Raw genomic sequence first — 26,097 nt, 5'->3', positions numbered from 1 at the left:
ATTGGACATAGGTTTGTACAGTGAATGTCTACCTTAATCATCGATATCGGACTGGACATTCAAATAGGTTTGTGCAGTGAATGTCTACCTGGTACATCGATCAGTAATAACTATACACATGTTTACTGCAAAAGGGTTTGTGCGATGGGGACATATTAGACACGGCAACAGTGTTAAATTTAGAGACAGAGAAACACAGATCATAAGATTCTTGGATTTCTGACCTGGTCGGCCATTAATCTCCACCAAGTCCTCAGGCGGGATTTGATGTCTCTTCTACTGCTCGACCTGAGGTGTTCAAATGAGAAGAGAGAACAAGGAGCAGCAAGCCCGGCGAGGCATACAGACCGCCTCCCACACCACTTAACATCAAGAGTGTTTCGAGATCTAATAACGGTCTCAAGAAATATACTTGATATGATGGAGGCATGAAACTTAGCCCGAGAGAGTGCTGAGTGACTCCGTAGTTGAGGCTGCAGGAGGAATTAGGTCGTGCTTTGTTACACAGGGGGGATGGCTAATGGACGAGAGCAGAAAATAATGTCAAACAGCGCTTAATTTTTGAGTAACAACCGTTCAGAGGTAATCTACTTTGTATGAAGACGCACAAACAGAATGAAGTCTGGTGAGGAACTATGGCATGTCTGTATGGTTACGGGCTGGTTAGAGAACAGAAATGGTGGTAAATAGACCTTCATCATGCTGACTCCATATTGGCCATGTTCCTCGTATCGAATATATAATGAATGCTAATAATAAGTTTGAAAATAGGAACCAGACTATTTTGTTCTTCCAGCCTCGGTTTGGTAACACTGATATCAATGGGGGAAAATCAAGATTGCTGCACCGTGATAGAGGTCTATAGCATGATGACCTCCACTTTGAGGAAAAAGGGGGGGGGGCGGGCTGAGGTGTCTGCGGTCTAGTTTACTAATCCCATGCAGTGTTACGGTTATAGCAACGCTATGAAATGGAACTCGTACAGTAGGCACGAAATCGGCCGTTGAGCAGCTTTTTAAAATTGTGTCCTAATAAGAGAAACCAGGTCGGACAAACTGGTGGCAAATTTAACATAAAATGCATTTCTTATCACGTCCCTTCCTTTAGACTTACAATTTGACGGTATGGTTGTTGGCAGGGCAGGTCATATCCAGACTTTGTGCTCACAACGTATACACAATGACTTAACAATCTATAATTGAGATGGATATCTTAAATAATCCAGGATGCATTCATCGTCAGCCAGCGCGGTACGTGCCTGACTTTGATACAAGATACCAAGTTATACAAATCGCCATCGGTTTGCATCCATTTCTTACTGAGTCTCACATTGATTATTTGTCATGAGGGGGAAGGCATGGTCACGGAGGATACGCCGCCCGAACGTGCCCTTGCATTTTTGGCGGCACAAAAGTCACCATTTTATTGTTTGCGATGCATGCATGCTGCAAAGAAGCCATACAGTGCTGTATTTTGTGTCTGATCACGGTTTCCGTTTGCCTCATGCTCTTAAAGGCACTGAACACATTTTAAAACTGCACAAAAATAATCCCACTTGATGTATCCCATTATTAATTTTTGCATTAAAAAAAAAAATTCTGTGCACATTTTGACTCGTAGAAAAGTTGTGTATTGCCACAAAGACAAAGACAAACACAAATTTATCAGAGCTAGATTTGACCCTTGGACATTGTGCAGTTATAATGAAGGGTCGTTTATCGCACAACCATGACCCGAGTGCAGGTTTTAAACGAAGTACTTAATATCTCACTCATTGTTCTCATTCATGAGACGGGAAACTGTAAAAGTTAATATGATTAATAAGGAACACAAAAGAAGACGTCTGAAAAACATGGATCATGCGCAAGGCCCGATCCAAAGGCGCTCAGATCCGGAAACGGCTAAAACACAGTAATTATATTATAACACAAAGCAAGCAGAATCAAATTATACATTAACGGCAGACACAACTCAACACGACAGTAACGTTTGTTTGATATTGGATGTTGGACATTCTCATGAATGTCCAACATCCAATATCGATATGCAAGGTAGACATTTACTGTACTGTACTAACCTATTTTCCAATATCCAGTATCTAAAAAAACCACATCAATATTCGCTGTATAATCACAATGTGCATCACCGCTGATCCACCCCCTATAGTACTTAAGCAGCATGCAGCATCAGAGTCCAGCATTCTCCAGAAGACGATCAGAGCATACTGATCGAAACGTCGAGTTAACCCAACGGTTCTTTTCAGAACCACCCCAACTCATTTAGAGATTGTTATTACATGGTGCTACCGCAAACTCTTCTATATCTTATCTCCACCATGCAAAGTTTCAAATCCTACACAATGTGAATGCCCAATATTCAATATCAAACTAACTTCACTGTCATACACACAACAAACATGTTTCAACCTCTCTATAACAAACAGTTCAATCGGAATAAGAAGCACTTGCGCTGGCGTTGCATCCATACGTAGTGCTTATAGGAATCGAGAATGTATCCAAAATATACAAAATAAGTGATGGCATAGCCAAAAGCGAAGTCTGTAAATTTTGATCTTTTAAGACAGTTGTATGCTAGAGATTGGTTTAATCATTTCCCGGTAATGCAAATATTGTATGACAGGAGGCCCTGCAGGGAGTTTCTGTGATGGTCGAGTATGCTCTGTTTTAAAGGCACTGAACACCTTTGGTAATAATTTTCAATGAACAGAATTCCCACTTCGTGCATCCCAACACACAAAAAATAACAAATGTGAAATTTTTTACTCAGTTTTAGTCATCGAAGTTGCCAGAACGAACTTATCAATTGTTTGCAGGGAGTTAAGTTTTGTGGTGTAATGTAGATGAGCGGTCTCGTTTACCAAACCTAAGATCTGTTGTCAGTAGCAGGGTGTGGTTCGAATCCCGGCCATGACACTAACTTGTGTCTTTGAGCAAGGCACTTGACCATAGTTGCTTTGTAAAAAGTTAGGGACCCACGACCTTTGCAATTCTAGAGCAGTGTCTTACCAACTCGGCACTTTTCACATTGGTGAGAAAACTGAATATCACCGAACGCATTTGATTATTCACTTGTAGAGTCATCCAACACTGAAAGCTTAATCCACTTGAAGCCGTGCATGAAACGCCACCTTCTCGTATCCATTCCCTGGATACTCAGATCTTAAAGGCCATGGACACTGTTGGTGCTCACTCAAAATAATTGTTAGCATTAAAACCTACTTGGTAAAGAGCAATGGAGAGCTGTTGATATGTATAACACATTGTGAGAAACGGCTCCCTCTGAAGTAACGTAGTTAAAATAAATAAAAGGTAATTTCTCACTCAAGTAATAAAAGATTTCAGACATGAAGCCTTTTTTTCAGTCATCTGTATAAGCACACCAATTTTATGCAACAATGATGTTTTCTGTTATTCTTTTCTTGTACTTTCGATGACCAATTGAGCCAAAATACCCACAGGGTTGTTGGTCTATTATGCATATGTTGGGATACACCAAGTTATAATTTACCGGTCTTTGACGATGACCAAAGGTGTCAAGTGCCTTTAAACTACTAAGCAGAGTGACCCAGATACGGAGTGAAGAATCTTATAGGGTTACATCAAATCAACATCTAGGTAAGTACTTTTAACGCCGTCGATTTATCCTGCGTGATGTAATACGAGGTAGACATTAATGCTGACATGGTGGGTGTAAGCCTTAACCCTGATGATGTGTTATTAAGATGGTCAGTGAATTATAGAGTCAAACTCCAGTTGAATAAGTCAACTAAACTGTACACCTCTGGGCAAGATGACACTGCCAAGATGGAAAGGGAAAACGTTAAAGGAATAGTCACGAATATCTAGATTAAGCAATTTCATCTTTATGAGAGTTATGAGATAGACAACCCATTTTTCAACCTTAAAAGATATGGTGTACAAAATCTACATCAATGTCCTGTATTAAAATGTGTTTTCTGTTTACTGCTGCAGACCGGTAAGGTGGCGGGTTAAACGCTCAATGTTGGGTTTTATAGGAAAATCAACATTCCCAACATTACAATATTAGGCCTATAAAATAGTGAGATTAATTGAGGGATGATCTGAATTCCCTTCGTAATTTACAACATACAAACCAAAAACATAAACTTATTGACTCACAAAATAAGAGATCGTCACTAAAACTAAATCGGCAAGAAGGTGCACTTAACACTGTTCGGATCTGTCAGCCAGACACCATGTGCGATTATGCATCGAGTCTGAAAGCCTGCCAGCACGACGAGAATATTATTTCTATATCCTATCACTCGCTCCCCCATAGGTAGAAGGAAGAAAACCATGTGAAGCCCCCCCCCCCCCCGCCCCCGAAAAAAAAGGAAGAAGCAAGATTTTGCATCGTCTTCTTGTCTTTTGGTTTGAGACTTTAATTCCGGAGACAGCGCCCGGTCACGATGAGCAAATCCACGGCGTGACTTTTGGCGAGGTGTCGGGGAGAAATTATGCGCCATTGCCGTGGAACTGATAACCACCTAGTGGTGATTGAACGGAGATGATGTAAGTTGTGCGCTTTAAAGGGGCAGCTACCTCACATCAGATATGTTGCCGTGCCAGTTTATTAAAGGCACTGATGGACACCCTTGTACAGTCAAAGACCAGTGTTCTTACTTGGTGTATCCCAGCACAATGCACAAAATAGCACATCTGTGACAATTTGGATTAACCAGTCCATCGGATTTCACATCGAAACCAAGACCAATAAAAACCCACTCAAACAAATTGATACACCCTGGCAAACTTCGAAAGCAAGTCATGTATAAAATGATGAGTTTCACTTGGAGATATGATACGATCTCTCCCTTTGCTTTACGAGTATCTTAAAGGTCATCATCAACTTCGACCCGGACCATAATGCATGTAAATTGCCCGTTTGCAGACAGTATTCAACCGGGTAATGGCAACCAGGTTCATGGAAAGTGCAGTGCATTGTTTAATGGGGTTGTTTGCTCACCTTTTTCACAGTTACATGTGGTTGAAATGTGTCGACTGTTAAAAGTTCAGTTCAGTGCCAATGCGTTTTCTTTGAGCCAATAAATCTTGACGACTTACTTTAATTATGGTGGTTAAATTTTAAAATCTTGTATTTATGATTTATCGTATTTATTGATGATGGTTTTAGTGCCAAGGACACCCAGAAAAAATCTAACTTTAATCACAATACAGAACCGCATTGAGAGAAGACAAGGACGAAAGTTTCAGTTTAAAATGTGGGTGGGAAAACCCATGAGAATTATTCCAGGAGAAAACCCACGCAGTCGGGTAAGGACTGAAAACCCAATCCAAATAATAAATAAATAAATAGATAATGTTAATAAATAAATACATGAGAAATATAACCAGAAAATCCAAGAAAGTGTAGAAATCCAAATTTAAATGTCATCACAGCTAACCTTTACCAAAGGTCATCAATCAATCACAAACAACAGAGCTTGCATCAATCAAAATGGAGGACGGTTTAATACAACACTCAAGTCAAACAAGAACACATAACCTCTAACCTAAAAGGTCTCCACTGGCCCCTGGTACCAAAACGAATTGCATACAAGGTCCCAACACTTGTCTTTAAAGCCCATCACGACTAGACACCCACCTACATCAATTACCTTAATCAAATAAGACACTGTCATCCTCGCCGTTCTGCTGCCTCTGGAACAAGCTACCCAACAACATCAGAAACATTCACTCTCTCAACACATATTAAAAGTCAAATCAAGAAACCTCTGTTTACTGCTGTGTTTCAACATTTCAGTTTTGGTGTTATTGGTGTACATGAGTTTTCTTATCTGTTACAGCATCTTTTCGTTAGCGGCTTGAGTACCTTTTTTTATTTGAGGGTGCGCTTTATAAGTTTGTATTATATCCGGAGATCGATTTGCTTTAGAGTTGCTTTGAGTTTTAAAAATAAAGTTTGGTTTAATGGTTGCATTTGTTATAAAATGTTCATGGTTTTAAGATCTTTAATTATCTGTGTATTCAATAAGAGTAAAAGGCTGCCCAAATCACTTAGTACAAACGAAGTGTCTAAACTTGTCGTACGTGGTCAACATTTGTTTTATCTTTGAATTGTCGCCATTTGTTACTCTACCAGCAAGCCACATATACACTCATATGAAAATACAGAGAGTACATAATATCCAAGGACAACATGCACAACTTCAAGAAACCACTCTGACGCGAATATTCTTATATACTTCCTTCACTTTCAATCACGGGAAGGAAGCTTTACTGATGCGTGACTGATACGACACAAAGTGGTAATAATTGACACCTCTCATCTACTCATCTTGTCCATGTATGTTTCTGTTATCTTCATCTTAAACATTGACAATTCTAACCTTGCGTGAAGGGTGGGGGGGGGGGGGGGGTGATATTTTACCCGTTGTAGAATGAGCAGAAATTCAATTAAACGTGCGTGCATTGATTTTTTTTCCTTTCCCTTTTTTGTTGGCTGTGCGAGTGTACTGTTTGGTTTGGGTGTGTACACACAAATTTACCCAAACCTTACAGTGTTGTGACAATGTGTCCGCCATATCTCAAAAAGGCTGCGGCTTCAAAGCTTGCAAACGACACCCGTATAATCTGTGTTAGTCTTTCTTGTGGACATGATGGGAAAGCGATAATGGCACAAACAACTTTTGCTTAAAAGCCTCCAACATCTTTCAGGAGTACAGTGCATTTTGAAAAAAACATTTCACTTCGAAAAGGTAGTAACGTACATGTAAGATGATATTAGTGTTTATGCGCCAAAATTAATCTTAGAAGCGTTACGGTCACTAACGTTTCTCAGATTGTGTATTCCTTTTATGTGATTGTTTTTCCTGCGTGAACATATTCTAGCTTCGGATTGTCGGTGTTACCTCAAAAACGCGACCATGAATGTTGTACATAATTGGTTTTAATTAATAGGATTAAAACAATCAATGGTTTCAAAAAAACAAAAGGTACACTTTGGCATTGATTTTTTCCCGCTTGCAATAATATCTGAAGGGAAAATGACATTTTCAAACAAACGCTTTATACCAGAGTGATTTACATTTCGATTTCGGTTTTACAGCAGAAAACACAGGGAAAGACAAAATTGCAGTTCGCGTGTATGAGCGAGTTCGACTTAGTCATAAAATTGCATAGAGTTGGATGTGTCATTTATTCATGGGCTATAAGCAATAGCTTCAACTTTTCAACGAATGCTTGAACGAATGCAATTCAACTCGGGGCAGCAACAAGTGCCTGAGCTTTATAAACTTAACATACAACATACAATCAGCATTTAAAGGCACTGGACACTATTGGTTCTCAAAAACTATGTTTTACTCAAAATAATTATTAGCATAAACCTTACTTGGTAACGAGTAATGGAGAGAGATTGAGAGTTTAAAACATTGTAAGAAACGACTCTCTCTGAAGTAACGTGGTTTGTGAGAAAGAAATAATTTCTCACTAAAATATTTGAATTTGATTTCGAGACCTCGGAGTTAGTTTTTGAGGTCTCAAAATCAAGCATCTGAAAGCACACAACTTGTGCAACATGGGCTTTTTTCTTCCATTATTTTCTCGACGACCAATTTAGTCCAAATGTTCACATGTTTGTTAATTTATGCATATGTTGAGATACACTAAGTGAGAAGACTGGTCTTTGACAATTACCAATAGTGTCCAATGCCTTTAAAAAGCTAGTTCGATCACTGCGAGTATATATAGAAGATCATTTTGAGCCTAAACAGGGGCGAGTTCTTGCATACAAACTTATAATGAAAACATCACCTGACCGATTCGACAAAAAAATATTCAATATGATAATTATGTGTCTCAGATTCATGTTTTCAAAAAGCTTGATACTTGAGTATAATCCTTTAAAAGGTTATACAAAACACGTGTTGTCTGAACACTTCAGGTGGAGGGTGTTCTGTGACATTTCATCTGAAAAAAAAAGAATTACATTTTGCATCGAGTCATGTTCTTGTATTCCGGCAGTTTGGGTTTCATTAAGTCCGTCTAGTTACAGATGGTTCGGGGTTATACAGACTTGTTTACGGGCATATCAAAGGCACTCAACACAAATACTCAACATATATTATCAGCACACAAAAAATGAATTGGTAATGAGCAGCGGAGAGCTGTTGGGAGTATATACATTGTGAGAACTGACTCCCTATAAAGTAACATAATTTTGAGAAAGAGGTAATCTCTCACCAAAATATTTAAATCTGAGAAACACTTCAGGCCTGAAGCCTTTTTTAGGCATCTGAAGGCACACAAACTTGTGCAACAAGGGTGATATCCTGTTATTATTTTCTTGCAACTTCTATGACCAATTGAGACAACATTTTCACAGATTTCTTATTTTATCCATGAGATACACCAAGTGTGAATACCTGTCTTTGACAATTACAAAACCTGTCCAGTGCCTTTAAAGTATGTAAATTGTTGTGCAAGTTTTTACTCAATTGGTCATCTAAGTCTTTTAATATTTGAGTGGGAAGATACCTCTTACTCAAAACTACATTACTTCAGAAGGAGCCGTTTCTAACAATGTGTCATACTATCAACAGCTCGTTATCGAAAAATTTGGTTTGCTAACAATCATTTTGGGTCATTACTCAAAGTGTCCAGTGCCTTTAATCAGAGGTCGGAAGACATGATGAACCTAAAAGGAGGAACGATGCAACGAATGAAGACAATTATTAGAAGAGGGCGAGGATGTGGAGGAAATGGAACAAGACGATGATTGACCTAGAAAAGGAAAAGAAGAAGAGACAGACGATGAGAAAGAAGAAACAGGATGAGGAAACCAAAAGGCAAGACAGGAGAGCAAGAGGTTTTTTTTCCGGAAACAAGTTAATCAATAATCCGGAGATCACTGTATCCTGGCGATTGCATTACACTGGTTGCTCAGGAAGTGGGAGAAAAACACAATGAAATGGTCTGCAAAATGTTTTCTCGTGTTTTCTTAAGGCACTTGACACCTTTAGTAATTGTCAAAGACCAGTATTATCTGTGACCCAAATTGGTCATCGAATTTGCAAGAGAACAATGAAAGAAAAGACATATTGTTTTACTACCGCAGAGTGTATTTTTCGGACTTCGGTAGATTTCCAAGCTTTGAAAAGAACTGTCTCTGTTGTTTTAAAAAAATGCTTATCGATTGTTTGCTTGTTTTTTTTCTTTTTGTTTTTTTGTTTGGTTGGGTTTTTCCTCGGGGCGGGGGTGGATAAACGTTATACACTGGAACAAACCTCTGTCAACGCCTTAAACATGATATCGGCTACAATTACCAACTATGTGGATGGGACTCACTCCATCTTATATAAAAACAAACATCCTATAATGTCATCACCTTCACTCTTACGGAGAACGGGTTTCCTGTCTGTCCCTCATCAGACATGATCACTCCCCTATACTTATAGACTTTATTCAAGTCCCGTTCTCGTGCGAAAGGTCCCTACATATTACCCGCCGTCACAGTAGGCTTTTGTGATCCCGAGAAAAAGACTCTCGCGGGATCGGGACTTGAGCCAAGTCTACTATACTTGCCACATCTTCGTTCTCTTCACTAGCATCTCAGCTGTTCCTCACCACCCTCATCCACAATGTTGTTATGTTTAGCAATCCAATTAGGATAATTCTTGGAGTGAATTAGTGGGACTTGTTAGCCAATTACACGGGCTAGTTTATGCACGGTTTGTGTGCGGGGATTAACAGATTGGTGTCCTTGGGGTGCCATGCGAATTCGGAGAGGAAGATCATGTAAGCCGAGTATTGACCTCGTCTCAGGTCATCTAATTATCTCATCTCGTGAGAATAATGCTGTCACCTTAAACTAGGGGCAATGCTGTCACTAAAGCCGAGTATATGACGTCACATTAGCTGTGACTATACGTGGTATTTTATCACTGCGGACATTATGGTTGAATTATTTGGGTACATTTTCTAACACAAAACACAATGTCCATAGATTTAAATTAAACTTACACAGTTTGAATATAGTGATAGTAAAAGGCTTCCCTTGAAATATATGACTTCTTTCACTCATTTTTCAAAAACTACAGCACCTCAGCAAGTAATATTTTCAGGGAAGCTTTCTATTATCTTTATCTTCAAACCGTGTAAGTTTAATGTAAGTCTGTGGACATTGTATTTTGTGTCCAATAAAAAGTACCAAGAAGATAGAGGGGTTATCATGTAAGCCGAGCATTGACCTCGTGTCAAGTGATCTAATTATCTCGTCTCGAGAGAATAATGATGTCACCTCAAACTAGGGGTTTGTACGTTGTCACTAAGGCAGAGGATATGACGTCAGCTGTGTACAATGTGAGGTCTTCTAAAAGCTGCTGCACACCTGCAAACTTTCCCCCAAAGTGCATCCACGTGAACATCTCCCACAAGGCTGGAAGTCCACGGAGGTCACAAAGGCATGGCCTCTGTAGTCACGGGTATTGACCTTAAATTGCTCCCATTGGATTTTCCCGTGGATGTGCCTTTTATAAAATGAAAAGTCGAAACTTCACGCCCAACCTTACATTCATTGCAACTTGTGATTCTCAACACACTTTTATAATCGGCAAGGAACTAGCATCACTTTGTTATATTCACACTTTACTCTGAGTTGATTTATCAACACGCTCTCCCCAGATATCCTCACTTGTCAGAATTAATCTGCGATCTTATCTGCTGGCAATCTTCATTTATTAAAGTCCTGATCATGATGATGAATGGGCAATCTCCTCCTCCACCTCCCCTCCCCTCCCCTCCTCCTCCCACCCATTGCTCATTCTCACCTACTTGTACACGCCTGATTAGCCTCGCACTTCCAAACCGGATATTAATGGCCGAGTATAGCCCCAAGACATGTGTTTTACTTTGGATTTTGGGCCTCAAGAAGAAGAAAAACCTATTAAAAAACAACAGCCTTCTATCCACGAGTCTATGGTTTGTAGACTTACCAACTATTCAACTCAACTTAACGTCTGAATTTAAACCGCAATATTTTACCATCTCACGTTTTCTATCTTACAACCTGACGTGCTAATACGAAATTATTGAATGTTTGGTGTTTAGAGACAACAGTGTTGAGCATAAAGGTACTCGTTGCTTGCTAAAATAAGCTGATGCCCTCAAGAGTGATTATATTTACACCCCCACCCCCTCAAACAGTGAAAAGGGGGATCAGTGTTCAACTTTCATTTGATTATGATTTTAATTGGACTGCAAAGATAATCCACAAGTCTACACTCAGGTTTGCAGACTTAACCAACCAACATCTAACTGAACTTTACTCCGAGTTCAAAACCGCAATTGTACCACCACACAATCTTTATATCCCATATGTTCTCCTCTCAAACAGTGAACGTCAAACTATGACTTATTCTACAAATTTCATTTGATTGTGAGTTTAAATAGACTATACAAAGAGAACCACATAGCCAAATACATTTGAATATCCCAAAAACCCAACAACGGCCTAATTCTTCACACCACAGTAAATAGTGCTTAGTAAGATACATTTATATTCAACGCGAGCATACATCAATCTCTGGAAGATTTAGCTGGAATTACCGCCGGCAATTTATGAAAGTTTAGCTATAAATTTCGCACCTCACACAGCATAATATCACATTAATCTCCGTAATTGTTGGCACCATTTCAATCCTACTTTCGATTAGAAAACTCACAACACACATCTTTCAGTTTGTGACATTATTAGTTCTTCCAAAAGAGAGACATTAAGTGATACTCTAAACACGTTCAGTACTCATTTTGAGTGCGTTTTAACAGCGAAAAAACTTGCATTCTTTGTGACAAAACGTCGGAGTTACTCGAATGTCTCGATGCCAGGGAATTATACGCAACCTCAATGTTTACTTATTATACTGACCAACTCTCAAGGAGGGTCAGCAACTAATGTGTAACCACGTATGTAAAGTCTTTTCTGGCAATAGAATCTCATATTTGAGCATGCAGAAAGGGTATTTCAATTTTGCAAAGGCAATTCCATTGGAAAATCTTAAAGTTTATTGGAAACTTTTGTAGGGCAATGGCATGCAGTCATGGCCTCGATGGCCTGAGTGTAATTGCAGTCTTGTCTTGGTGCAGCATTCTTTTGTGAGCACACAATGAAAAGTATCTTGGATTTCACTTCAAGCAGAGATATTAATTGTAAATACAACTCATGTTCTTAAAGGCAGTGGACACTATTGGTAATTACTGAAAATATTGATATGCATCAAACCTTACTTGGTAACGAGTAATGGGGAGCTATTGACAGTATAACACATTGTGAGAAACGGCTCTCTCTGATGAAGTAACTTAGTTTTCCAGAAAGAAGTAATTTTCCACGAGTTTGATGTCGAGACCTCTCAGATTTAGAATTTGAGGTCTCGAAATCAAGCATCTAAAAGCACACAACTTAGTGTGACAAGGTTTTTTTCTTTCTTTCATTATTATCTCGCAACTTCGATGACCGATTGAGCTCAAATTTTCACAGGTTTGTTATTTTGTGCATATGTTGAGATACAGCAAGTGAGAAGACTGGTCTTTGACAATTACCAAATAGTGTCCAGTGACTTTAACCAATAGTACGTGTACCATGGAGTCCTCCATGCATGTATTAGTTGTTTGATTATCAAGCAATAAACCACAAGGGAAACCGACTGGTAACTTTGGAATTGAACAAAGAGATATATTGACAAAAGCAAGACCTTGAAACTGCGACCTCCGGATTAAACGTCAAGCGCTGTAAAAGAATCTTAGAGATGGCTATATCATATATGGGTCTGTAAAATTCACACGTCTTTCCTCAATGCATTGTGGATAGTATAACACAAATTTGTCAACATCTATAAGAGATTTAAAAGAAAAAATATAAGACATTATTCATCTTACCTTGCGCTCCTCCAGACGACGTTAGCTGCTTCCGATGTCTCATGATTAAATGATAGCTACTAAACTGAGGTCTCTGTATCAAATAAGCCCTATCTAACCAGCCAAAACACAAACTAGCCAACAGCTTGTGGCCACAATACACCAAAGTGTTTCCAATGTATTGGTTTACCGCCGAGACCTCAACCCGACCAGATATTCTCCTTTTCACTCGCCGTGCCTGGAGCGCTCTCTGTTCAACATGTGTGTCTCCACGTGGACCGTGTGCTTATCTGAAACTCCCGGCCTCCAATCCCTGTTTAAAAAAAAGGAACAACAAAACAAGCCGAGCTGCACACTGACACCGCGCCGTGGGTCGTTACATCACGTCATGACCCGGAGAACACAATCTACAATTCAATAAGTTTCTCCCCATCACTGTGTACATACAGGCTTGTATACATTGATTGTACAGGCGGTTGGCAGAGCGGCTCCAATTAGCTGCCACAAATCGAAACTTGACAAAAAAATCCGTATACAGGCCGTGTGCGAGAGAGAGAGAGAGAGAGAGAGAGACAGAGACAGAGAGACAGAGACGCTGATACGAATTGCTGATGGCAACTAAAGGCAACTGATGCGTCGACACAATGTACCAGTCTACTCCAATCTTCATCTTCGTTTTCTTTATTGACTTAAAGCAGACAAAAAAAAGAAGACTTTAGGCCACGAGGGACCATTGCCTTGTACAAACACAGTGGAGACATGACTTTGTAAACATTCTGATATCCCCGATGGTGCAAACCGCTAATTGCAGGCAGTTTATGTTTATGCAATTTTGTCGTTACGAGAGACATAAACATCTTCGTTTAAAACATGAGTCACTTTAACGTTATCAATCTATGCCCTTAGAAATTCCCCCAGGTAAATTCATGCTTAGGAACTATTGTATACAAATACATTGAACGTCCAGCAGTATCAGGGACAAAGACATCACTTTCCAGTAAATTTGACTATCGTAGACGAATAGAGCAGAGTGAGATTAAATTAATAATAAGGAATTTGCTTTCGATTTTCTTTGGAAATAATACCCTCTAACAATTTGGTTAAAGCTCATCCACCAAACCATACTACTTACAATCACATCTTGGTGGAAGAAATTACCAAAGTACGTCAAATTAAATATTCAAGAAGAATGTATATACAACATCCGAATGCTGTGCCTTTATAGGCCCATCAATTTTTAAAGTAATTTATATCTGTTTAGTCTAGGCGATGGGTGAACATTTTGCTCAGATGGTGATCAAAGCATGAAATTGTGCACGTTAATACTCAGTTCAACACTCTAAACACAATCACATCTTTGAGGAAAAAAATACAACCAAAGTACGTCAAATTTAATATACAGCAAGAATGTACAACATACAATGCTGTACCTTTATAGACGCAGCCATTTTACAGTAATACACCAAGAAATCTGATATTTCGTTGCCTTCATGTCCACTGGTCAGTGCCTTGGTGCCCCAAGAAATGTTCCAGTGTAAATGTACCTCATATAGGGTGCCCTGGTTATGAGAAAATGCCTTGGTGCCTTGGCCCTCTTTAAAACGAGGCATACATACCTGTATGAACGTATTATGCCGAGCTGTATTTTAATCAGAAAATGAAACTAGAACAACCGAGCTGACACGGAACTCCTTGAGAGCAGGCTAGCGTGGGATTGTGTTTTCACTGGACGTACTTGACTTGGACATTGAGACGATGGATGTGGAATGATTCAAGAAGGGCAAAGAGGGGTGTGTAAGGTGGTCGTTAACGGAGGGGAGGGGATTGATTTAAATGCCTCGTTAAAGCGTATGATGTTGCTTGAGACGATTGACATCCTGGGAGTACATTGTTATGTGAAGAAAGCAAGTACATGAAGAGGGAAGATTAATATCTGTGTCAGAACTACCTTGAATCTTAAAACTGTACCATTGGTGAAGAAAATTGTGTTTACTCATTAAATACACTGTACAATAATGGTAGATGTCAAAGACCAGTCTTCTCACTTGGTGTATCTCAACATATGCATAAAATAACAAACCAATGAAAATTGGAGCTCAATTGGTCGTCGAAGTTACGAGATAACGAAGTTGTGTGCTTTTAGATGCTTGATTTCGAGACCTAAAAATCTAATTGTGAGGTCTCGGCATCAAATTCGTAGAAAATTACTTCTTTCTCGAAAACTACGTTACTTCAGAGCCGTTTCTCACAGAATGTTTTATACTGTTAATAGCTCTCAAAATACCAAGTAAGGTTTTATGCTCATAATTATTTGGGGTAATTACCAATAGTGTCCAATGCCTTTAACCATAGAGCTAACAGTGCGGTCAAAAATCACGGCTTTGTTTAAGGGCCATGTCATACGACATAATTTACAGGCTACCATTTCCAGGCAGTCTACAAGAAAAATATTCAAAAACATTTCAATGTTCACATATTTTTCTTGGGGATCATAAGACATTGTTTGTAAAATTACTCATGTGCTACAAAAGTGGTCCTGTAGCATGCACTGCGGTCGGTAGTAAAATAAAGGTCCTACAACAGTTTTTGAATTGTACACGTAAAAAACTGTTGCTCGTTCTATTTCACAGACCATTATTTTTGAGAGTGATATACATGTATGTATCCTCTACTAATCCACTGCAGAACAATGTAACATACAAAGGCTTGTAAACCATGGGGACGATCTAAACACCGACCACGTGACCTCTATTAACACAAGAGGATATGAATCAACAACGAACATTTCTGAAAATGTTTTGAAAAACACCAGTTGTTTTTTACAAGGTACTAAATACAAACGTGGGTATGACAAAACAAACTATAGTATATTGTCTTCAATTCCCTTCAAGGGGCATTTGCCCGAGTCCAAAACTAGCCACTCTTTCCTAGAAAATGTGTGCCCAAGCTTGCCAGGAGTATAAAATACTGAGGTCTACAAAAGCATCACACTGGGGTATGTACACAATGTCCACTCTTGGGTGGAGGGAAGTAATTATGGTGATCAATGATGATCAATGTGTTCGGGGTTGAAACCAATCCATTCGTATAATGGGTCAGCCACTTACAGCACAAACAGAAAACAGTATTACGCTTGGCACTGTCTACTAATAAGTACTGTGGTTATCGACTATTGAGGGGGTAATTTGGGTTTGGAATTAGATTATTTTTTTTTACAATTGGTGGCGCTGTTGCCCTTTATGCGTAGTACACGTAGCGAGTTGAATAGAAATAGGGCAATTGAACGAAAGCAACTTTATATCTGCTGACAAGTGGGTGAATTGTAACTTAGTCTTGTTCTTATGCAAAGTTGTTCTCTTGCAGTCAGCTGTATCAACCAATCCAGTATGAAGGATTATTAAAGACGTTGCTGGAAATCATACTTGGCCCAATTTCATAGTGCAGTAAATATTGTTCTACACAATTCTGCGTTTAAGCAGAAATTAGCAAGCTACCAGTCACAAGTTGTACAACCAAGTTATCACAATATGTACATGTGCGCAAATCGAGTTCCAGTTGTCTTATCTTCAGCACTCTCGGTTCTTCAAGTTTTATTTATGATAGCAACTTTGTGTCCGATCTGCACTCCACCAACAATCAAGCACACTTGGCTTAATGTCCTCACTTTGATCCTGCCGATTTACCAACGTAAACGTAAAACTTAACCGTGAACGTATGAAGCAAGGGCGTATAAAGGGTATCAAAATCAACATGATAAAGCAAATAAAGGGACTTACCAAGTGGTACAGTGTTAGAGTACACGAACCGTAGAGTGTCGTATCGGCTAACTTTCCCATGCCATCGCACATAAATGTTCTCCTGTGTAGAGATGGTGTCTTCATAGTCCGTTTGGTTACTGTGTATCAGAATAAGTGGAGGTGATTGGGACGTTGGTCCGTCGCGGATCTCGATGCTTCCTTGTGGAGAAATATCGATATCTATGGAAGAAATATACAAGAAATGCAACCAGTCAGGTAATATACCATGGGTCGATTTCACAAAGAGTTAGGACTAGTCATAACTTTGGACTAGTCCTAAGAGATATATAAAACGTATGGCTAGTCCTCAGTTAGGACTAGTAACTCCTCCTATAGAAAGACTAGTCTTAAATCTTTGTGAAATCCACTCCTTATCGCAAATACCAATTGCGCAAGCGCTAACTGTTGAATGAGGTGCATGCTGGTAGAGCTAGCGATCAAACTTGATCAAACTTGATCGCTAGTTAGACCAGCATGCACATCATTCCACGCCAACATGGCGCCACCAAGAGTTTGCTATCGAGCAGGTCACACTTGGAGGCTAGTATCCAAGGAAATTCTGTCCGCTGGAAATTCTGTTGGAAAAAACATGGGTTGGAGGGGGATGATTCAAAAGAGGGCGCTCTGTCCACAGTTCACGTTCACTGTACGGGGGACAAAAATCTCAAGGGGGGCAGAATCTCCTGCCACACAGGCAGGAGATTCCAGACTTATGTACCTTTGACCTTGCGAGCCTAGAAATGTATAAATTCACAAAACATATCCGTGCGATTGTGCTATCACTATCAGTCTGGTAGCTATGCGTCTTTGCATAGACTAAATCACTGTCAGACCAGTCCCTGTCTTTATTGTTGTAAAAGGTTTGCGCGAGGCAGCAGAATGGAAATCACAACAAATAGTAAGATAATCCGACACAGCTTTTTAAGTAGAAATTTGGTGAGTGTATTCTCTTCATGGGTCGGTTTCAACGCTTGATGAAAACAAAATAATCCTCACACTTAATTTCTTAAATTACATCAATGCGGTGCGTTCAGCAATATGTAAATGAAGTTTGAAATTAAGCGTAATCTTTCGGGCATTTTGGAGAAGAAGAAAAAAGAACACTGAGCTGTTCGGGAATGTGTAATGTGCAATTTATGCCTGGACTAACCAATCCTTGACCCGATAATCTGCCGAGTCTTAAGCCGTAATCGAGACAAATCCATTGCAATTATCGTCGCTTTCAATTTTTGCAAAACATTAGAGTCGTTGACACTTGGGCATTGTTAGCTAGTAGAATGTGTTCTTATAATTATGAAGTTACAAAGTGATGTTCAACACATGACAGGGGGGGGGGGGGGTCGAGAATTGTGGCAAACAGTTAACACGGGTACAGTTTCATAGGCCAAACAGATTATAACAATTATTTTAGAGAGTCTGGGCTTAACGGAGTACCCTTGTGGGGTATATTCCAAAAAGGAGCAGTGGATCCCACAAGAGATTTCTGTGCTTAACCTGGACCCACAAGGGACTCTTTAGAAAATGGAATAAATGGTACATGGCAGAACCCAAACAAACCGGATCCTAAAACTGCGCGTGGTTGCATCATTTGTGTTGGTTGCATCATTGGGCAACTTTGCATTGTGACCTGTGGAATTAAATGTGTAAATTTAGCCCGATTGACCCCAACATTAGTGCTATTGTTTATACTCGACAACGATCGGGACTTCACCCTTTCACCTAAAACGATACCACATTGTACTTGCTCACTAATACGGAATACCTAACATGAACATGATTTTACATTTTATTATGGCCCAGGAATGAATACCAACACAACTTGTTTTATTTTATACTCAGAATTCATTTACATGATCAGAAATTGTACTCTAGCACTGTTTGGGGGAAATTAACTCCGGAAGTACAAGCGTGTTAAAGCGCACGTTTTTATTCCTCATCACATGAACGTTGCTGTGACAGAATTACTCAACGGAGCGAGTAGTACAAATTGCGAATTCCTCTCTTTTGTGAGTTGTACTTTGCAAATTGCAAAACGGGCATCGTCAACCATGAGAATAATGCTGAACATTGAAAGTACAAATCCCTTGGGGGGAAGGACTCATTATCAGAAGAAGTCAACTGGCGGACTTGAATAAATTTCGATACATTTGCGAAAGGTTGTGAAAGAGTTGTCAATTTTTTGTCCAATGTCTTGCAGGGAGTATCCAACGGATCATGCCTATAGTTCACCATTGCCTTGTTCCTTGTGTTTAAGTCCTCGCTTTAGTCATGCGAATAATATATACATTTTAAAGGCACTGAACACCTTTGGTAATTGTTAGAGACCAGTATTCTCACTTGGTGTATCCCAACATGCATAAAGTAATCAATCTGTGAAAATTTTGACTCAATATTGGTCAACGAAGTTCAAAGAGAATAATGAAAGAAAAAACACCCTTTTTGCACAAATTTGTGTGTTTTCAGATGCATAATAAAAAACTTCAGGACTGAAATTTTCTTATGAGTGAGAAATTACCTCTTTCTCAAAAAGTATGTCACTTCAGAGCATAGAGTAAGGACAGAGCCCAGAGGGAGCCGTTTCTCACATTGTTTTATACTATCAACAGTTCTCCATTGCTCGTTACCATCAAGTACGTTTTATGCTAACTTAATTGAGTAGTTATCAACAGTGTCCAGTGCCTTTAAACAAATAAACGCACTGTGTCAAGACTACTCATGATTTATATCTTGTCTACTGTTCAGCTTCATAACAAGTATCACCAGTTGACCCTAGTCTCCACTTTCTTCGCACTTCGGGAAGGTAATATCACTATCGATTTGTGAACCTGGGAAAATACTCGTGCACAATTTTTCAGAGAGGTTCAAGCAATTTAATGAGAATTTATCATGATTATGTACTCTAGATAGTGGTACCTTGCACTTTCGTACTAAACATCGAAAAGACATGTGCACACAATGAATCATCGCCATAGCCTGTGATAGCACTTCGCTTATTAGCAGAGCCCACTAGTTAAACTGATTGGTGTGGAAGGAAATGAATTTGGGAAAGGGGTTGAGGCTGGTTGGGAGGAGGGCATGGGGATGTGGAGGGGTGAGTTTGGATGTTGACAAAGTAGAGGGGAGTTGCTGAGAGTACAGCAGTTTAAATGCACTAGTGATGGACACTGTCTATTGGTTATTACTCAATATAAGTGTAAGCTTAGAAGCTGACTTGGTACTGAGCAAAGGAGAGCCAATGACAGTATAAAACGTTGTGAGAGACGGCTCCATCTGAAATCACGTAGTTTTTGACAAAGGGGTAGTTTCTCACTCAAATTTTAAAAGACTTCATGACAGGCCTTTAGCCCTTTTAGGCATCTAAAAGCGCACACATTTTGTGCACCAAGGGTGTTTTTTCTTGTATTATTCTCGAGCAACTCCGATAACCAATTGGGCCCAAATTTTCACAGATTTGTTATTTGATGCATTTGTTGGGATGCACCTAGTGAGATTACTGTTCTTTGACAATTATCAAACTTATAATGTTTAATACTATCAACAGCTCTCCATTGCTCGTTACCAAGTAAGTTTTTATGCTAAAAAATATGTTAAGTATTTACCAATAGTGTCCAGTTCCTTTAATAAGAAATTCTGTATTCCTTATCAAATTTGCCTCAACTAGACTTACCGAAAAAATTAAGTAGGAGTTTGTTCCCAGGTCGTGCCCGTAGGTACCAGACGTAGTCTACCTCCTCAAGGTCGTGTCTTAAGATGTTGACTGAGATATGTCCGTTTCCAGCGACTTCGTAGGCAGTATTCTGAACTATCACAAAGCAAGATATAGACAGGGTTATTATTATGGCTGGAAAGAAGACCATTTCTGTTGCTCTATATGTGGAATGGTGTGGGTGTGTGTGGTCCCCCCCCCCCCCTGAATTCTGAGACCCAACTATTTAGCACCTTGAAGGACATCAAACAAAATGTGGACTTAACACAAGTCCACACAGTGTCTAATACAGTGATGCAGAAGTATTTTTTATTAGCTTGTGATTTCGATTGCTGAAAAACTTTTTAATTTCGCTTGCTGATTCGTTTCGTAGTGTTATTGCCTAATGGGCAAACATTTAAATAATTAAAGTAAGGCCGAAGATAAACTCAATGTGCAATTAATGTAAACAAATACTGTTCGAATTTTCATTTTCTTTTCTCTGAAAACGTCCTACGCGTTCTTGCCAAGGCAGACAATTATAACATTTTTACTGAGAAATCCAAAGTGCGAGTTCATGACTAACATCCATGCAAAATGACAAGCAATTAAAATCACCCATCATTACATTCACGAGATGACAGTTAACCCCCACCCCCATCTCCCTTTCAGCAAAGAGTGTGTGAGGACGAGACTTTCACTGTTTGGCAACCCTAACCACGTTCCGTCATTCCGGTAGCCACCAGCAATCAGACATCGACACATAATATGGCACGTTTCGCCTCGTCCAACGACGCCTGTACCACGGACGAAAGAAACAAACTCTGCTAGTGTTCCCCGTTAGTGTCTGATTGCCCGGGGCCCCTTCATCCCACCACTTTCCCACTAGGATCTTCCGAACTTAAAGGCACTGGACACTCTTTCATGAAGTTTGGAACAATCTCCCTACTGTCATTAGGGAATCTAATACTCTATCTGCTTTTCATAAAGTCCTTAAGACTCACCTTTTTCCAAGTTAATTTCTTTCTAGTGCGCTATGATCTTGATGGAATAGCGCCTTATAAATTTTAATTTTTTGCTTAGTAAAGAAATTTGTCAAGCAGTATTTTCTGCTAAACAACTTTATGAAATTGGGCCCTGGGGCTGGACGCTCTTGGTGATAACTCAAAATAGTTGTTAGCAAACGTGCGCTCTAGTTAGCGGAGCACCAAAGTGTCCTCGCTTGGTTAAGAACAATGGAGAGTTGTTGATACTATACAACATTGTGAGAAATGGCCCCCTCTGAAGTAATATAGTTTTTGAGAAAGCGGTTATTTCTCACTCCAGTATTAAAAGACTTCAGGCCTGAAGCCTTTTTTAATAGGCATTTGAAAGCACACAACTTTGTGCACCAAGGGTGTTTTTTCTTTCACTATTCTCTTGCAATTTCGATGACCAATTGAGTCAACTTTTCACAGGTATGTTATTTTATGCATATTATGTTGGGATACACCAAGTGAGAATACTGGTCTTTGACGATAACCAAACATGTCCACTGCCTTTAACCAATCATCATGCTCAGCATCACAATAAGAGCGTGATCTTTGAGCGTGCAGTCTTCATTTTAGCAACGACGACATCAACAGTTTGCCTCTGTCTTGTTTGTTTTCTTCTACCGAGTCTTATCCTAAAGGCAACTACATGTGTTCGGGCGATTTGAAGAGAATTTGTCCTGCCTGGTTTGGTTGCCGGCCATTGAGGGGTAAAACAGATTACCAATGTTGCTTGAACCAACAAGAAAGAATGACCTATCAAGAATAAGCTAAAGAGAGACATCCAGGCGGACAGTTCAAGATTGCGAAATTACTTTTATTCAAGCCTGTGGCAAGACTCTGTAAGTAGACCAGTCGTTAAATTGTCAAATTTTGCAATTCCGGAGGAACGTCGAAAACAGTATAAAACACTTTGCAAAAGGTCCCGTGTACCTTGATGGAAGAAAGAGCAATGTTTTCGATTGAGTCAATACATTCACATCACCTCATATCCAAGAAAAATATTGCACGAATAACATTTGTGATGAGGTCATGACAACGGTTGGTCACGTGATTCATCAATCAACCTAAAAAGTGTAGGCGTTGAAACCTGTAGGTGACAGGTTATGATATACTGGATGGGCTCATATACAAATGCTTTGGCATGTTATTTTTTGGTTCATTATTCACTCGAGCCCTTTTCACACGCCAACAATTTAACATGAGTCCCTTTCTTATTTTAGCATGGTTGCGAAATTATACACAAAACACCTCGTGTGAAAGGAAAACAATGTATTCATAAAAAGACAGCAAATTTAAGAAGATTTCACATGGGACATTGGACAGTCCAAAGATTGCTGTTCTTAAACACGAAGTGCAATTTGTCAAGTTTCACAATCATGCTCAAATTAAAGCAAGTGACCTCTGCTAAACTGCTGTCGTGTGAAGAGACGCTTTAATGCTTTAATATCTGCGAGCAACGCTTATCACTACTGGAGCATCCATAATATGAAGCAATCTTTACTTAACACAATACTACATTTATAACTGATGGAACGTGAGTAAATGTCATTCATGCAGTATACAATAAAAAAGCCCTTATCCCAAAATGAACATCTAAACACCCTGATTACATCTAATATTGATCCGTGACGTCACACTGCTCCGCGCACCCTTCGATTTTTGTCCCCATTACCAGAGGGTATCGGCATGAAAATGACTATTTTGGAACAGCTTCATTTGACACACATGCCCTCTGGAGATCCAAGAGCAGGTGGGTTCTGTATAACGTGTATGGGAGCTATTTACTTTAGTAAGATACAAGGGGACTACAATGTGAAGAGTTGATAATTCACCCTCTAGCCCCGCTGCCAATTAGGTTAAAAAAAGGTCTTCAATCTATATATGGAGAAATTGCCTCTTGGAATATGCAAACATATCATCCAGAGAAAAGGACGGCTATGGCCTAATTATAATTAGCATTATGAAAGCTTTCTGGGCCATAGTCAATCATTTGGAAAGCAAAGATGTATAGAATTTTGTGAATTGCTGCAGCAACGTTCAATATACAAATTTATACTTCATTGGTGTCTCTCTTTTTTCGTTTAATGCAAGTTTGCCCCAATTAAGGCTAAAAACACTCTTGAAAAGGGTTTACAAGAAGAAAATATTTAAGAAGAAAAACACTTTGGGATATGAAGGTATGAATTGATATTCCTCTTAAAACAATCTCGATTGTAGGATGGAGAAAAACATGCACTAGGCATGAGAGTTGCAGGCCCGAAGTCTTTTATTTGAGCGGGAAATTACATCTTTCTCGAAAACTACGTTACTTCAGCAGAGGGAACCGTTTCTCACAATGTTTTATACTATCAACAACTCTCACCATTGCTCATTACCAAATAAGGTTTTATGCTAACAATTATTTTGAGTAAATTACCAAAAGTACCAGTGCCTTTAACGTCTATTTATATGCATTTCCAAATACAATTTGTAAAAGTTCTCAATCAAAGTCAACAAATAAACACAACAAAAATCACAGCCATCCAATGAAGTGAAATGAAAATGAAATTGAAAGTCAAGTGTCCAAAGTTTTTCCGAGTTTTTATCTTTCCCCGTTACAGTTTTTAGGTCTACATGTTCAGTTTTTCTATTCCAAAGGCAATCTCTTTTTTTTTCCTCTTTGGTTATTTTCTGATCCCATGATCGCAATTATGTCTCCTCCTTACCCATCAAGAATAATTCCAATCTTCCCACACATCAATGCCAAGTCGCCCTCCTCCAAGGACCTTGCAATATCAATGCAATTCAGATGTTCAATGTGCTGTCAACGATTTTATTACTGATGCCCGAATATACGAATTAAGCTTGGACAAACAGTATTCAGATCAACCAGCTACAGCTACAGCTATAGTAGTCCGTATAAATTATTTGACAGGGAGGTTTTTGGCCCCCAAGAAAAGACAACTTGGAAATCCCTTTGAGAGTCTCTGTTGAATTCCCCCCTTTTTTCTCCTCTTTGTTTTCATCAAAAAAGAAGAAGACGCATGAGATAGCATCGTTCTTCTGGCGTCTACCTCGACCTCCTCTTTTTCACCATGGGACTCGTCTCTCAAAACATTCCCATTTGTCCAGGGGTCAAACTGAGACAGGTTTTTGTTGGTTGGAGAGGACAGCCTGTGGGATAATTATTCCTGGATGTTTCGAATACTCACTCGATGCCTGTTTATGTCACTGTCGTGTGATGGTATATATAGCTGCAGGAGAAGCGATTCAGTTAAAGTACGTAATTTCACAGGCGCCATGCTCATACGAACACAAACAATCCAATAATTTCTGACGGAGCTACAGGACACTCAGCGAATCAAAAGGTGAAGAGAGATTTGTGTCAAGATATGTGCAACATTTCAAGCAGGACATTTTTGGGATGAGACAGTTCAAAGATTGAAAAAATATGCAAGCTGGACCTTCTCAGATGGAAATATTTTCCATCTAACTCATACATGACTGTGACAAACATTGAAAAGCAATGTATAGACACTTAAAGGCACTGCCATCGATTTCACCAAACTCTTCCTAACTTGGGATTAATCTTAGGACTTAAGATGAGTTAAGTTCCATATCCATAGACGTAGGACACATTGAAACTCGCCTAACTCGAGACAGGATTAATCCTTTGCCACTCACTTCATGGACCCCTATTCAAAATCAACATGGGGCACTATGTGGATTGGGTTTTAAGATCCTACCTTATTACTGCGTGGGTTTTCCCAAGAATAATTCTCTGGGGTTTTCCTCCCACATCTAACAACTGAGGCTTCTTTCTTTGTATTTCTCTCCACGGGGTTCTTGGCGTGATAAGTTTGCTTTACTAAGTCCAGTCGTTGGCTTCACAACCAAAATTAATCAATGAAATGAAATGAAAACGAGTATATTAAGGGGGTACTCATGTACACTCCACAGTCTACCCAATCTTCCTTATGATACCAAGGGTTCTCAATTAAAATTGGATGAGGTTTTTAGTCCCATCCCTTAGGGGCGTATCAAAGCGCTCAGTATTTTGTCCTGTAAGGTATAATGTGGAGCTACGTGTTGAAGTATGAGACACCCTTTACTGCACCATGTAATGGTTTACAAGGTGCTGTGGGGCAATATGCTGCCAATCAAACCAGGAACACCGGGGAGAACCCCTTCTCTTTTCAAAAAGTGCACTGGGTTATTTTAGGTGCGATACACAACACACGGGACCAACGGCTTTACGTCCCATCTGAATGATAAAAGCGTCATGGTAGAGTGATCAGCACAAGGGTCTGGTGCTCTTATATATCCACTAGGCCACGACACGCCACAACAGACAATTCTAAAACAAATGAAAACAAAGTGTGCAGAGGGCCTGATCACTTCATTAATAGACCTCTTTTCGAAAACGATTTGTGGGCAAACGTTTCATGTCAATGGACTTCGAGTTAAACGACCAAAGGTTCATCATTCTTTATGTCTTCGTGTTTGGATGATAATCCAATCTGTCTTGATGGGAAGGGATACCAAGAACTCCAGTCTACATCAGACAGCTTATCAAACATCCCGCTGTCTCTGTTTTCATTTTTTAAATCAATTTGGATTTCATCCGAGTCGGGTTCCATTTTATTGAAGAGTGTACTTTTTTTAGAACAAATTAATCTGCCAGGGGA

At 39.4% G+C, this 26,097-nt stretch overlaps 1 protein-coding gene across 3 annotated transcripts in view; it reads right to left on the bottom strand.

The window, feature by feature from the left end:
- The window catches only part of LOC139952392 (uncharacterized), a 160,063-nt gene that overhangs the window by 37,622 nt on the left and 96,344 nt on the right, over positions 1-26,097 (bottom strand). For all 3 annotated transcript variants that reach the window (XM_071951526.1, XM_071951517.1, XM_071951510.1), the window contains 2 exons: positions 20,379-20,513; positions 16,691-16,891 (listed from right to left, as the gene is read on the bottom strand). In XM_071951526.1, coding sequence (XP_071807627.1) covers positions 16,691-16,891; positions 20,379-20,513 — 336 coding nt within the window. The remainder of the gene's footprint in view (positions 1-16,690; positions 16,892-20,378; positions 20,514-26,097) is intronic.

This window comes from Asterias amurensis, chromosome 2, assembly GCF_032118995.1.
Source record: "Asterias amurensis chromosome 2, ASM3211899v1".
NCBI classification, from domain to species: domain Eukaryota; kingdom Metazoa; phylum Echinodermata; class Asteroidea; order Forcipulatida; family Asteriidae; genus Asterias; species Asterias amurensis.
The sequence above is the reverse complement of the archived record's forward strand: the minus strand, read 5'-3'. Positions and strand labels throughout refer to the sequence as shown.